The sequence below is a fragment of the Amphiprion ocellaris genome, chromosome 22 (genome assembly GCF_022539595.1).
Source record: "Amphiprion ocellaris isolate individual 3 ecotype Okinawa chromosome 22, ASM2253959v1, whole genome shotgun sequence".
Taxonomy (NCBI): domain Eukaryota; kingdom Metazoa; phylum Chordata; class Actinopteri; family Pomacentridae; genus Amphiprion; species Amphiprion ocellaris.
The window spans coordinates 15,624,530-15,638,234 of NC_072787.1; the positions used below are offsets into that span (position 1 = coordinate 15,624,530).

The 13,705-nt window shown below is 45.0% G+C and overlaps 1 protein-coding gene across 5 annotated transcripts; it reads left to right on the forward strand.

Moving 5' to 3' along the window:
• Positions 1-1,356: 1,356 nt before the first annotated feature.
• lnx2a (ligand of numb-protein X 2a) lies at positions 1,357-13,607 on the forward strand. 5 transcript variants are annotated; one of them, XM_023293976.3, is made up of 11 exons: positions 1,357-1,511; positions 3,758-4,316; positions 7,916-8,151; positions 8,262-8,399; positions 8,565-8,764; positions 9,768-10,181; positions 10,297-10,470; positions 10,880-11,057; positions 11,148-11,373; positions 11,724-11,882; positions 12,820-13,607. In XM_023293976.3, the coding sequence occupies exons 2-11, from the start codon at positions 3,913-3,915 to the stop codon at positions 12,953-12,955; spliced, it is 2,265 nt and encodes a 754-aa protein (XP_023149744.1). In that variant the 5' UTR covers positions 1,357-1,511; positions 3,758-3,912; the 3' UTR covers positions 12,956-13,607. The 5 variants fall into 5 exon arrangements, with proteins under 5 accessions (XP_023149744.1, XP_035796750.1, XP_054863278.1 ...); XM_035940857.2 differs by lacking the exons at positions 1,357-1,511; positions 3,758-4,316 and adding an exon at positions 4,689-4,813; XM_055007303.1 differs by lacking the exons at positions 1,357-1,511; positions 3,758-4,316 and adding an exon at positions 5,595-6,011.
• Positions 13,608-13,705: the final 98 nt, after the last annotated feature.

Sequence of the window (13,705 nt, forward strand, 5' to 3'; positions counted from 1 at the left end):
TGGACATACTGATGGGACCCATGGCTGCAGGTTAGACCTGTGCAGCTGCAGAAATACCTGCAAAGAACTACAGGGGAAAAAACAAACTACAGTAGAGAGAACACACAAAGTTAATAACATGCAGCAGTGCACGTAAACAGTAGTGAAACAAGCACACACATCTTATACTAAAGTTAAAATATCACACTAATATGAATGTTAAAATTCTTCATTAAAAGTTATAGTCCAGTATCTTAAGTCATATCAGGAAATTGCAGCAACATGAACTTAACATAGCAAGTTAAAAGTGTTTCTTAAACAATGCATACTCATATTGTGAGTCAAAAAGCTGCATTTTAGTATTATAGTTGTTATGTTTATTTACTGCTTGGGTGAGTTAATCAGTATCAGGTTTATATAGTGCTTTGTATGTCAATGTCTTAATCTCCAAACTAATCATTACATAATCTAACAATGCACATAATCAGAAACTTTTTATTAGCCTGTAGATGTACGGGATTGCTGGGTTATTACCCTTAATGATTTATTGCCATGGATATCTGCAGACTTGGTGGCGTATTTGAAAGAAAGACACTCCTTGAATCTTTCTTTCCTTTGTTTTTCCATTTCAATTCACTTTACTGGCATGAAAGTTAGGAAAATATTGACATCTTTAATTGCAGAAAGAGTGAATTGTGAGGAGGTCGGCTACAGCTGTCATGTGTGGTTGAGCCGGTTGTCTCTTAGGCTGTGACATATTTTGCTGTTTCCATGATGCAGATATTAGTTTCCCCAAGTATATGTTTCATTTCAGTTTGCTCAGAGAGTGAGCGTACCTGTGTGGAAGGCCTCTAATTGGTGCTTGTTCCATTTTTCAGAATCTTGATTTACAAGAGGACTCCACACTTTCACTGCAATTGAGTAAAATTGGTGCAACAACAGATGTAAATATTCTAAGTCTAATTCTAACAGGTAAATTCATGTCTGATGACTTTTTTAAAGACCAGAAAGACCTTATCCCTTCATCTCTGAGATCACCAACAGCTAGATTGAAGCTACTTGTAGAAGATTTTATGTGTAACTGTATTATATCAGTGGGGCCCAACAGAAACCTGTTGTGATTTCAAATAGCTTTTCAGCAGTGCATAAGCAATGGTTTTGGGTTATTTTATGTGTTCCTTGAAGAAGATATTCTTTGCAAATCTTAACTGTCTCAATTTAGTAGGTGACCCATTTTAACAATATTTATCCCACTTAAAAAGAGGCCAAAAACCCATGTGAGTGATGCTTTTGAGCAGGCGCTTTGTGAGACACCTCTAACTCTGCTATAGATTGACGGACTCAGGCCCCGCCCACTCCCCAGTTGACGGACAGCAGTGGGCGGAGTCAGCGCCGCCAAAGGCACGGGGGCGTTTTCGTGCGGGTTTGCGGAACGGTCCGTTGCGGTTAATGCGTGATCGAGGTCCCGCAGCTGATAATCGTCCCCCCTGGTCGGGGCCGGAGCGCAGGGCGCGGAGGAGCAGCCGGAGCAGGTAACATCACATCTGCATTCAGCGCCTGCATGAGCGCTGTCAGTGTGTGGCTGGCTGGCTGGCTGTGCGTTCATATCGCCGCTGTCGCTTCATCTGTCCTCGCTGCTCCGCTCGTGGAGGGTGGGATGGAGTCAGACAGATGGGGGACAATGATTTTTTTTTTTTTTTTTAAAAACGATCTCGGCTGAACAGATGTGCTCGGGTGTCGTTTACATCATGACACTGCAGTTTGGTCCGTTGCCAAGGTGAATTAGAGCTGTGACAGTGAGAGGAAAATGATTGCAAATCTCAATTAAACCAGTGTCAGTTTTTGTTGTTATCACTGCATGTCTGGCTGTTGTGAAAAAAGCAGCCTATTGCAACAGAGCTTGCAGAAGAGCAGCAGCAGTAGCAGCAGGCCTGTTCTTGCAAGTGGCTATAAGAGCCTATCTGGATTTTTTAAGATAAGGGACGGCGAGATGGGGGTTTTATGAAAATGTAGGCTAAGCCAACAGGACCTGAGATTTTAAATCTGTGGCCTGAAACATCATTTCATCTTCTTTGAAAATGTAATTCCTGCATGTAGAAGCCCATGTGCTGTAAGATTAGATTGTCATCTCTGAAAAATGAACAATGAGCAGGGACAGGTGCAGGGCCAAGACTGTTATTTATTAATATAGAAAGCAGTGCAATGACAATAACAGCATGGCCTTGTACTCCCACACAGACACACACACTGGGATTAAAAGGGAAACATTTCACAAGCATTTGCCAGTCTTCTTATTACTTGTGGAGAGGAATCTGTTGCGGCAGAGTCCAGCTCTGTTTAAAATAGATTTAAGTGCTTTTCATAACTGCTGCCACAGTGAAAACCTGAAGACTTTACTTATTGATAAAAACTATTCACAGGGTCTGGTACCTAAAAAGCTCCTGTGCTTGATGTGTGTGTGTTTGCTTTTGCTTGTGTAGACTTATGCTTGCATGTCTACAAGTCTGTGTGTGTGTGTGATGTGGTGATGTCACAGCTTTGTTATAGAAACAGAGAAGCCTTGTGTCCTCATGATTAATTCATGTCCAGCTGCGGGATAGAGACAGAAGCAGCCAGTCACACACAGACAGGAGCACGTACTAAAAGGAGGCTGAAATAAGTAACTACCGGTCCGGTAGCCAAGGAGACAGGAGAGACAGGTTGTCACAGAAATGAGTAGCCAAGGAGACGTGACGAAAGAAGCAGCAAAAAACCAACCAAGGGGACTCTCATCATCACTGTCTGACAAGCTTTCAGGCTGTACCAGGGAGGAGCAGGGCGTCCTGCTGAGAGAAGTGCATCTGTTGTGTGGCTCCTCTGCATCCTTCTCTGGCTACACTCTGAATGTCAAGCCCCACTGAACAGAACAGGATCCAGGTCGTCATGGAGACAGGAGCAGACCCTCTCTGGAACAGAGGCAGGTAGTCAGTGTGGCTTGGCTGGCCTGCTGAGTGTAGTGGTACGCCCTCTGCTGTCCACTGGCAGCATCAGTCCCACAGAGAGAGGCTGAAGGTCTGAATGGCTTTGGATGTGCAACACTGTGGAAATGATTAGCGCACACTCTGTGCATTAGCTCTGGGGACTCTCTCTGCTCAGCTGAGTGCTATATTTCAAGACTTTGCTTTAGGCATGTTCTCGTTCTGTTGTAGAGGAGACTGAGTGCATCTACTGTACACGGCCTGAACCAAAAATATCCAGTGTTAAAAGTATTCCTCCCTTTTTCTCTGCTTTTTTCATCTCTTTGATACCTTCCACAGCCTCACCCATCTCTGCTCTCTCTCCCTTCCTCCCTCTTGTCTCGTTTATTGTCCTTGTTTCGAGCCTGTTTTTTACATCCCATTGATGTCTTTCACCCATCTTCCCATCTCTGTCTCCTCTTAATCGCCCTGTCTGCTTCTTTTTACCTCTTGCCGGCACTACTTTCTCTTTCTGCTGCTTTCCCAATCCCACTTCCTCTGATCTGTGTCCTCTCTCTGCCTCAATCCCAGATAATTCCCTCTCTGTGGAATTGGAAGATTGGAGCAGGCGAGAGCAAAAGAGAGATTATACTGCCAGATTAGTGGACAGGAGCAGCAATACATAATCTCACAGACACACACACACATACACACTCTCGATCTCATGCAAACACGTGCACAAAGCATTTGCCGCATGAATAAATGCACGAGCACATAATCAGACACTTGTTGTTTTTCTGAAACAGCTGTTTGACCCTCTGGCTTTGCCCTCTGACCTGCAGGGTGATGTGCCATCAGCCACTGGGGGGCATCTGTCCTCTCTGCAACCTGTTCACCCTCTGAAGCTTATGGGATAGGAGTGTCTGTGCCCCTTCCCAACCCTGCAGCCCCACTGGAGTCTTTTGTGCCAAAGCTGAGTTGCGCTAAAGGAGACGAAATGGGCAGCCCGGGCAGCGAGGTGGGCCTAGCCGGGCCGGTGGAGCCGGCGCTGGAGGCTCTGTGTCCGGAGTGTGGCCAGATCCACCGCAGCTGGGAGAACCACCTTTACAACTACCGCCTGGAAGTGGACGATGACCTGGTGTGCCACATCTGCCTGCAGCCGCTGGTGCAGCCGCTGGACACACCGTGCGGACACACCTTCTGCGCCCGCTGCCTGCGTAGCTTCCTGCAGGAGAGGGACTTCTGCCCTCTGGACAGGACACGGCTGCAGCTGCAGGCCTGCCGCAGATCCAGCATCCTGGTGCACAAGTTGCTGGACAAGCTGTCGGTCTCCTGCCCTTTGACCCCAGTCTGCTCTCTCAGCATGCCAAGATGTGACCTGGAGGCACACCTCAAACACAGGTAATGGAGCTGAAATGCAGACACAATACATGGATGAATGCGTCGGTGCAAACACACACTCTGAGACCCAACACTGCGCATGCGTGTTGGAGTGACACACACAGAGACAGCAGGTAATTGGCTACTTACCCGTTAATGACCATAAGTCAGAACTCTTCTGTCCTCTTGATTGGCTTCTTTCTCAGCAGAGCCTGTTGAGGAACCACAAATCACAGTCCTGACCTGTTAGGCTTACTCCATTCTTAACCTTGAAGGTCCCCCGCCCCCATCCACACACTCTGGCTTTTGGCCCATTCGGACCAGGTGCTGTGAGACCCTGAGGGGATTATTGGGCTGTAGGTCATGTGACGGGGGATTAGTGGTTCCCTACCACAGTCATGGGTTGGCTGACCAGGAGCTTCATGTTCTCATTCTGCAACCATGCTGAGCAACTTCAACACCAGAGACCTTTTCAACCACTTCTTCTGTGAGACAGCCAAAGGCAACCCTGGTCTGTGGTGAGTCCAGCACAGCGGGATGTGAAGTCTCCATGATTTGGGATGGCATAATGGCATCTTTCTTCCACTGGTTTGCTCTATTTTTCATTCAGTCAGCTTTCGTTGTTCCTTTCTGTTGCCACGTCTGAACATGAAATGCAAGACGGTGTGTGTGCACTTATTTCATATATTCATTCTCTTTGCCATGTAGAACCCAGGTTAGGTTGTTGTTGCTGTTACATGAATGGAAACTGTGCAAATTGTCAATATGAGACAGTATCAGAATGAATGTCGCAGTACTCGGTGAACTGAAACAGCATTCAGAGATACTTCTTCGCCTGGTGGAGATTGATCTGGGAGCAGACTTCTTTAGAGGTGGATTCTCTTGACATGGAGTCTGTTGCTAAGGAAGTGTCCATTGGTGTCTTGATGCTGGCTTATTGATTGGTTATCCACTGACCACCTAACACCTCAGTTAAGTTGAGGAGATTTGCCTTAACAAGCTCACACTAACAAGCTAGCGTTAACAATCTCTTAAGAGCTTTTCTGAGTCAGCTGTTTTTACAGGCGACCCCAGAAATCGACTGCTGACTTTAACATCTTTAAAGTAACTACGGCAGCCAATGAAGCCACAAGTGACAATTACAAGATAATGGCAAATGGTTAAATGTGCTGCAACAGTGTCAGAAAGTCAGCACACTGACTTTGTTAATATCGATGTTTGAATATCTGTTTGAAGCTTGTGAACTGAAGCTGTCAGAACAAGTGAGGCTGAATTCAAGTGAGTAAATGTCCCCTCTAACTAAAAATATGGCTAAGATTCCAGATTTCATGGCGGCACTTCCTTTTAAAGTTAATTGTAAACGGTGTCCTTGTCCTCGCCTGTTCTCAATCGCATCAGCAGAAAGAGCGCATCACAGCGACGGTGGCACACATTTGCTATGTTGAGAAGAAGACAAGAAAAGATGGTTTAAGGCAGATCAAACAAGGTCAGTGCCAGGGCTGACGTGACATTCCTTGGTAAAGATTAAACCTCGGCCCATGTGGGCTCTCAGCTCCCTTGCCCTGTAGACTTAAGACAGTTAACAGGAGCCAAGAGTCTGTTGTCGCTGTGTGACATTGTCAGTCAACAATGTTTATTTGGCAGATGAGGGATCGGACACTGGACATTAGATTAAAAGAGGAGAACGCAGGGACACAGCGTTCTACTGTGGTCAAGGTGGGCAGGTTTATTTTATTACCGATGGTGTGTCTGTGTGAGAACTAAGGTGCTTCCACAGTCCTGAACCAAGGTACATCAATTACAACCAGTGTGTGAGCGAACTCTGTTCAAGTGTTAAGTATCTGTAGTAAACGTTCACCTTTTTCATGTCAAAGCTATTTCTTCTTGACATTAACAGAAAAAGGGTTGGATGAAGGGTAGATGAGAAGGAGAATTAATTAAATAAGAGAAAATTACACCAGACTACGTGGTGTTACATCAGATGTTGAGTGTTTTTCATGTTGAACTGGCAAAGAAAGGAGTCAGGAAAGCAGAATAGCAGTAGAGCCCAACTGATGCTGGACTTGTGGGGCCAATATAAGTTTTTAGGAAGTGAAAAATTCCTTTATCGACATATTGGCTGATATTTTTTATACATATATACAAAATATAGATACATATAGGAGTTATCTTGAACTGATATATTTCTTAAACTGGCTAACAACTCATTGTGAAGCAACCGCTTGACTTGACACCACTGTCTGCTCAGCTGTGATGTGTCTCTGCTACATGTGCTGCAGACAGTGCTGAGTGTTTTAAAAATGTCTCTATTACCCCCAAACACCAAAAAAAAAAAAAAGTTTCATATCGGTACTTATCTGAAAAGCATTTGTTGATGTATCTGTGATTTTCCAATATCAGCTGACTGACGAATCAGTTGGGCTTTTACCAGAGGCATTTAAATAATTCACGTCATAGCTTCCACTTACAGTAAATACTTCAGAGTCAATTAAGGGTGAAACCACACTGATCCCTTGAGGGTGTCAGTTTATTTTTACTCGTTCTTCAGTGAGGAGTTTCTATTAATGGGGCTGCACAGATGCATCATTCTCCAGTGGACTTGTGTTTGTTCTAGAGGAAAGAACTGGCTGAACATTTTGGAAGTAACTTATACCTCGTTATTCTATCATTTAAGTTGTCACGAACGTGAGTATTGGCTGGTTATTTCTCTTTTATATCATTTTTAATTGAATAGCTTTGTGATTTGACCTATGAGTCGGGCAAAATAAGTGAAAAGAAATATGACTTCAGTCTCTGGAATTGTCATGAGGAACATTTTTCACCATGTTCTGACTTTTAAAAGCTTCTGATCATATAATCGGATCTTCCTCAGCAAATGGAGTTGCCCTTTGTTCATTTACTTTAAGCACTTCAAGACCTAAGGTTTAAAAAGTTTTAAAAGTCAATTGATGTTTCAGTAAATTACTTGACATTTTGCTATTTTTAATGCAAGTTTAAAGCATCGCTCCATCTCTTTAACAGCTTATCAGTTTGTTTGTCATGAGGAGCGCCGCTAAGCCTGTGAAAACAGTTATATAAAGTCTTCTGTGGGTCTGGATGAGATTCGTCACGTCTAAAAAAAACACAGGTTATGTAATTATGTTTCAAAATCACAACAGAAAGTTACAAACCGGGGGTATACAGCATGAAAGACTTTGGCTTTTACCATGAGTTTAAGAAAAGACACTATCTGTTTGCATTATTTATGATTTCTGGAGCTTTGCTTGCATAAAGGGAGAACAAGTCATGATATCTCCACTCTGCTGCACTGATTCTGGAAGTGCAGTACTAAAATGTTGGAGTAGCTTCTAAAAAGGAAGAATTGATTCACAAATATAATTAACTAGAAGATAAAATTGGAGCAAAACATTATCTGGTGAGTGACAATATGTTGAGACTTTTCGTTTTTCCTTTAACCTACCCATCTACTGTGCAGCCTGACCCCCCTGCTCTTTGTGGACGCTGAAAACAAAAAGAGGAGTTCCCTGATGGTTTCAAATGAACATCACATCTAAAGCCGAACCTGATTTTCTTTACACGTCAGATGGACTAACAAACTGACACCTGTTGCTTGGTGAAAGGTGTCCTGGGACGCGGTGTCAGCAGACGAGTGTGGACGGCCCGCGATGTGAGAGCGGAGATGAGCGAGCCATGGTGACCAGCCCTCCCAGATCTCCCCATTCCCCACAGACAGACCTGAGGGACCGGACGCCATCGCCGCCCTCTGGACCTAATAACGCCAGCGGCAATGGACCTATGTGGACAGACGACGCCGGCCTCGACAACCCCGCCTTTGAGGAGAGCACCGAGGAAGACAGTGAGTCGATCCGCTGGTTTTTCCTCTAAGTGAGGAGATTTAGGTTGTCAACAAAGTCAGTGAAAGTTAAGATCTGTTAAATCATTCCCTGCATGTCCCTTTGTATTCAGGTGTAGTTGGGTTGGAGTGTGTGGTCCCCAGGGTGAAGAGGCCCCTCAGTAATCCTTGCATCCATCTCCTCCGCTCTGTCAGCTCCACCTCCTCCGGCTGGGACTGTCCTGAATCTCCGCCTCTGTCTGCCGAGGAGGGTATGACATCATTCTTTCATTTGATTGAGCATCTTCTGGATTCTAGAGAGCCAGACAAAAAAAAAAAAAGGATAATCGCATTCAGACAGCATTATGCTAAATGTTGGGAAGATGAGGAAATTACATTCTGAAGTGCAGCCGTGTAATGTGATTTGTGTCCATTAGGCTGTGTGAAGTTGCCCTCCCTTCCTGAAGGAGAGATAACTGCCATAGAGGTCCACCGGGCGAACCCATATGTTGAGCTGGGAATCAGCATCGTAGGCGGGAATGAGACGCCTCTCATCAACATCGTGATTCAGGAAGTTTACCGGGACGGGGTCATCGCACGAGACGGGAGGCTGCTGGCTGGAGATCAGATACTGCAGGTGAGAGAGGAGATAGTTTACAGTTTATCCTCATTTTCATACAAGAAATGATCTTACTAAGCAAACTGGTAACTTTAGACTCTCACTTTATCAATTAGCGATTGTTTATTAGTATAGTATTAAAATATGGAATATGCTTTATTGGTATTCTGTGCTGTATTTTAGTAAGATATTCATTTGTAGTCATTTTTGAGCAGGGTTTAAGGATTATCCTCTCAACTCATCTGAATTCTTCTCTGATCTTCTTGTCTTCATCTTCAACTTTCTAAACTTTCTGCTATTGTTCTCTGTATTTAAAGTTGGTTTATTAATATTTTTCTTAACAGTGGATTGCATGACTACTTATATCTGACAGGAGGGGCTCAAAGTGACAAATCCACACATGATTATCACCTAAATCTGCATCTCACCTCAATTCTACAGACCATTTTTGCTTCATTCACATTGTTTTGGTTTCAAGGCTTTGATTTTAATGTTTTGGTTGATCCTCACTGCTCGTCTCATCAGTGACATTTTAACTAGGCTTTTTAACAAGAAAGCTCTGATAAACTCTTTGTACATCCACAAGGAACCAGCACACGCCATATTTGTTTTTCAGGAGCTGGTGGTGACTAAAATAGAATAATAAAAACTAAAATGGAGTTAAAAGATGATGAGTTTTGGACTTACATTTGTCTTGTGGTCAGAAACATGACTAAAGATAAATGCTATAAATGTGTCTGCAAAGGTACGATTAGGAAACTCTTTATGAATAGTTCCTTTGTTGCTTATGTACTTTTTCAAAATGCCTACTGTCATCATAATGTACTTTAATAACAATCATGACATCAAATTGAGCCCTAACAGACACAGAATCACATTCAGAGTACAATGTGGGCACTTGAGTTTCAAGTTTTCTGCTAATATACATAATTCTAATTGTACATTTTGCAACACCAAAATAAGCCCAGTGCCCAAAACATATACAACACAAGACTATGTAAATGTTTCTCTGTCCCTCAAGGTCAACAATGTGGACATCAGTAACATGCCGCACAGTTTTGCCCGTTCCACCCTGGCGCGTCCCTGCACCACCCTGCAGCTAACTGTGCTCAGAGAGCGTCGCTGTGCCTCTCGGGCGCCTCCCTCTTCTTCCTCCTCCACCCCAGCTGTGCCCCACGCGCCCTGCTCCACCCCCGAAGGCACCCCGTCCAGCCCCGCCACGCTGAGAATCACCCTACATAAGCGAGACTCGACAGAGCAGCTCGGCATCAAGCTGGTGCGGCGAACGGATGAGTCAGGAGTGTTTGTGTTGGATCTCTTAGAGGGAGGCCTGGCAGCCAAGGACGGCAGACTGCGGAGTAACGACCGAGTGTTGGCAGTCAACGAGCAGGACCTTCGCCACGGCACTCCTGAGCAGGCTGCCCAGATCATACAGGTAGGCGTGTATTTGGTTAATCAGTCTAGATATCTTTTGATATTGTAATAAGGCACAGAGAAAAAAATTCTTCAGATTTGCCTCTAAAGCAACTCTGATGACTCTGACTTTCCAGGCCAGCGGAGAGCGAGTCCACCTGATGATTGGCCGACCCAACAAACCAACTCCACTCCCACCGCCAAAATCCAGCTCCACCAGAGACCTCTACTGCCTTGATCACTTCCTGCCTAACCACAGCTCTACCCCGAGTCCTGTGCCCATACACCTGTCCCGCACCAGCACCCACAGAGTGAGCACATGACTTGCATATGTGTGTGGTTGTGTCACCAACATGCACACGGTTGCATTTCGACACCCTCTTAAAATAATGGCCTAAGTCATTTTTTCAGGTTTTTCAGGAAACACAAAAAACCGAACCACACTGCGTTGAACCTTGACCTAGGCCATCATACTACAGGGGTAGAATCGCATGATCAGTTCAACTGAGGATTTAGGCGATTTTACCAGAGGTGGCCAGCATCATGAGGAGATGATTTAGGCAACAAAAAAAAAATAATAGGCCATTATTTTAGGAAGGTAACAATTTTTAGCTTGACTTTTACAATCAAAGTATGCTTCTAGTGATGAAGTGTGACTGAAAGGATCATTTGCTCTACAAAGGAGACATTTATCTGCAAATAGACACTGTTGTTTTCCAGGACCTGTCCCAGTGTGTGACCTGTAAGGAGAAACACATCACTGTGAAGAAGGAACCTCTGGAGTCTCTGGGTATGACCGTGGCAGGAGGGCGGGGCAGTAAGAGCGGGGAGCTGCCAATCTTTGTGACCAGCGTCCAACCACATGGCTGCTTGTCGAGGGACGGACGAATCAAAAGAGGTGAACTCTCCCTCTGAAGCGTCATAAAGGGGATCATAACAGCATCACATCACATTACAAACCACTGCATCTTCTTGCTGCCTCTCTCAGGTGACGTGCTGCTGAGCATCAACGGGCAGGACCTGACGTACCTGAGCCACAGCGAGGCCGTGGGCACCTTGAAGGCCAGCGCCGCCTCGCCGTCCGTCCAGCTGCGGGTGCTGGAGGTCAGCATGGTGGAGGAGCACGAACACGACGAGCTGCTGCCTCACACTCACGACAGCGACTTTGACGCCAACTGGTCGCCCTCGTGGGTCATGTGGCTCGGCCTGCCCAGGTGAGAGCACAGAGGACAGGATATGAGTGTGTGTTTTTGTGCTATAATCAGACGTCTGCTGTTATGCAAAGTTGCTGTGGTAACTGATTGTATCGCTTTCAACTGAATCATAGTTGTGAAAAGCTCTTTATCTGGTCTCTTCACCTTTTTTTCTTCTCCCAGTATGACATTTATCATCATAAACTGTCTGTCTGAAACGTTTGTCACAACTAATTACTGTCAGAATTGTGAGCTTTGGGCTGATTGTCCGGTTGTTGCAGCTGTTCTCAGTTCACTTGCAGCTATTTACTGAAGATTGCAGTCTGAGTATATTGCCTGGCCCTCCTTCAGTCTGAACTCTCCTCTTGCAGCTACCTACACAGCAGTCATGAGATTGTGCTGCGGAGGAGTCACCCCGGCAGCTGGGGCTTCAGCATCGTCGGGGGATACGAGGAGAGCCACGGCAACCAGGCCTTCTTTATCAAGACCATCGTCCTCGGCACACCTGCGTACTATGACGGCCGCCTCAAGTGAGTGATTAGTTGTTCTGTAGCTTGTGTTCGCTGTGATATAGTGGTGAATCAGCAGGTAGATAAACTGTGACCTCCAGGCTGTGATAGAGGAGAGTGGCGTGATGATATTTAGCCAGAGTGCATTACAAAAAACAAAACAAAAGCATTTTCATAGACAGTCATATGATCACTTCATTTGAGTTTATTGTATGCTTCTATTAAGAAAAAACTGCAAAACTCTGCTTAACATTTTGAGATCAAACTTGTTGCCGTTAGTGTAAGGATTTGCTATGTATTCTTTACTCCTTTTCATACTAATCTGCACAGCTGTGGTCTTTGTGCTCCGTCATCATTATCTTATCTATTGTCATAATGCAACTAATAGCCAATAAATGAAATCAGTTCGGTTTGAACTTGTATGTATGCACAAATTTTACCAACATAAATCAAACAGGTGAACCCTGTTCTGCAGTTCAGAAGTAGAGGTAACATTCATTTGGGGTTCACACAAAGATAATTAATCTGGCTGTGTGTGATTATCTTAAATTTAATTTTCTTACAATTGACCCAGGAGTTAAAGTGCCAGGATTTTCTCTCCAGAGTCTTTTCTCTCTACCTGTTCCAGCCCAGCATTAAAAAATATTAAAATTACAGGCCATTTTCCTCAAACCTTGTGATATTCTGTCTTTTTTCTCTTTTTAACAAGGTGACAAAAAGGCGTGTGCCATGGTTTTCTAAAAATTATTTAAAGCACATCCAGAGCTACACTGTTGCATTAGGTGATATATTTCTAGTAGTACTTGTTAAAAGCTTGTTACAGCTGCCTTAGGAAATGATTGAGCCTGTTTTTAAAATGATAGATGCATTGTTGGCATTATGGCTGCAGCCTGCAGCTGTCAGGTCCTGTTTATAGTCCAATACATCCATGCTGACTCGTCTCTCGGTGTCGTCTTAGGTGTGGTGACATGATAGTGGCAGTGAACGGCCTGTCGACAGCAGGGATGAGCCACTCGGCGCTCGTGCCCATGTTGAAAGAGCAGCGCAGCCGGGTGGCGCTTACTGTGGTCTCCTGGCCCGGCAGCCTGGTCTAGCCGGGCCATATCATCAGCAGACTGCGCTCTACGCTGAGTCCACCCAGAATGTTCTATATTGGGAACGACCTTGGCCAAAGTGAACTGGTACACGCTACTGTACATCGCTCCATACCGGGCTTAATCCAGGACCAAAAGCATCGAGAACTGTTGTAGACCCAGCAGGACCAAGCCTGTCCTGACCAGGTGGGAACTGATCCAGATCGTGCCACGTCACTCGACAGACTGCACTCACAAACACACTGCTGTGTTCATATGGTCATGTTGTCTTCACTCCCGCAGGGAGAATGGTACTGCAACTGTTAACAGGCGATCTGTGCTGTATTCACCTCACCAGGCAGTTGTAGAATCCAGGGCTGTATTCAGGTGGATGCACCGTTGCAGGCGGAGATAAAACATTTTTAAAAAACAGTCTGCGATCCTCTGTCATCTCGGATAACGACCGCAAATCACGTTAATCAAGATGTTCTGCAACGCCAGTGCTGTATCCAGCTGAATAAGCCTCAGGCCTTATTACAAACCTGCCGCACCCTGGGGGCTCAACTGCCCTTAGGCCTCATCACCATGACAACCAGCTGCCCCATCAGCTGGAGTTTTATACATGTGCGTGAATGTGTGTTCTGTTTGTTTAATAAACATTTCCTTCTAAGGATTAATGACTCTGCATCGTGCTTTGACTATGCAACCAGGACTGAGTGGTGGAAGGTAGTTTAGCATGTTAATATGAGCAAAAGACATTTTAACAGCCTG

Coding starts and splice junctions, on each gene's coding strand:
- lnx2a (XM_023293976.3), top strand. CDS start 3,913: ATGGGCAGCCCGGGCAGCGAGGTGGGCCTAGCCGGGCCGGTGGAGCCG. Junction 10,182..10,296: donor AGGCTGCCCAGATCATACAG/GTAGGCGTGTAT, acceptor CTGACTTTCCAG/GCCAGCGGAGAGCGAGTCCA. Junction 10,471..10,879: donor CCCGCACCAGCACCCACAGA/GTGAGCACATGA, acceptor GTTGTTTTCCAG/GACCTGTCCCAGTGTGTGAC.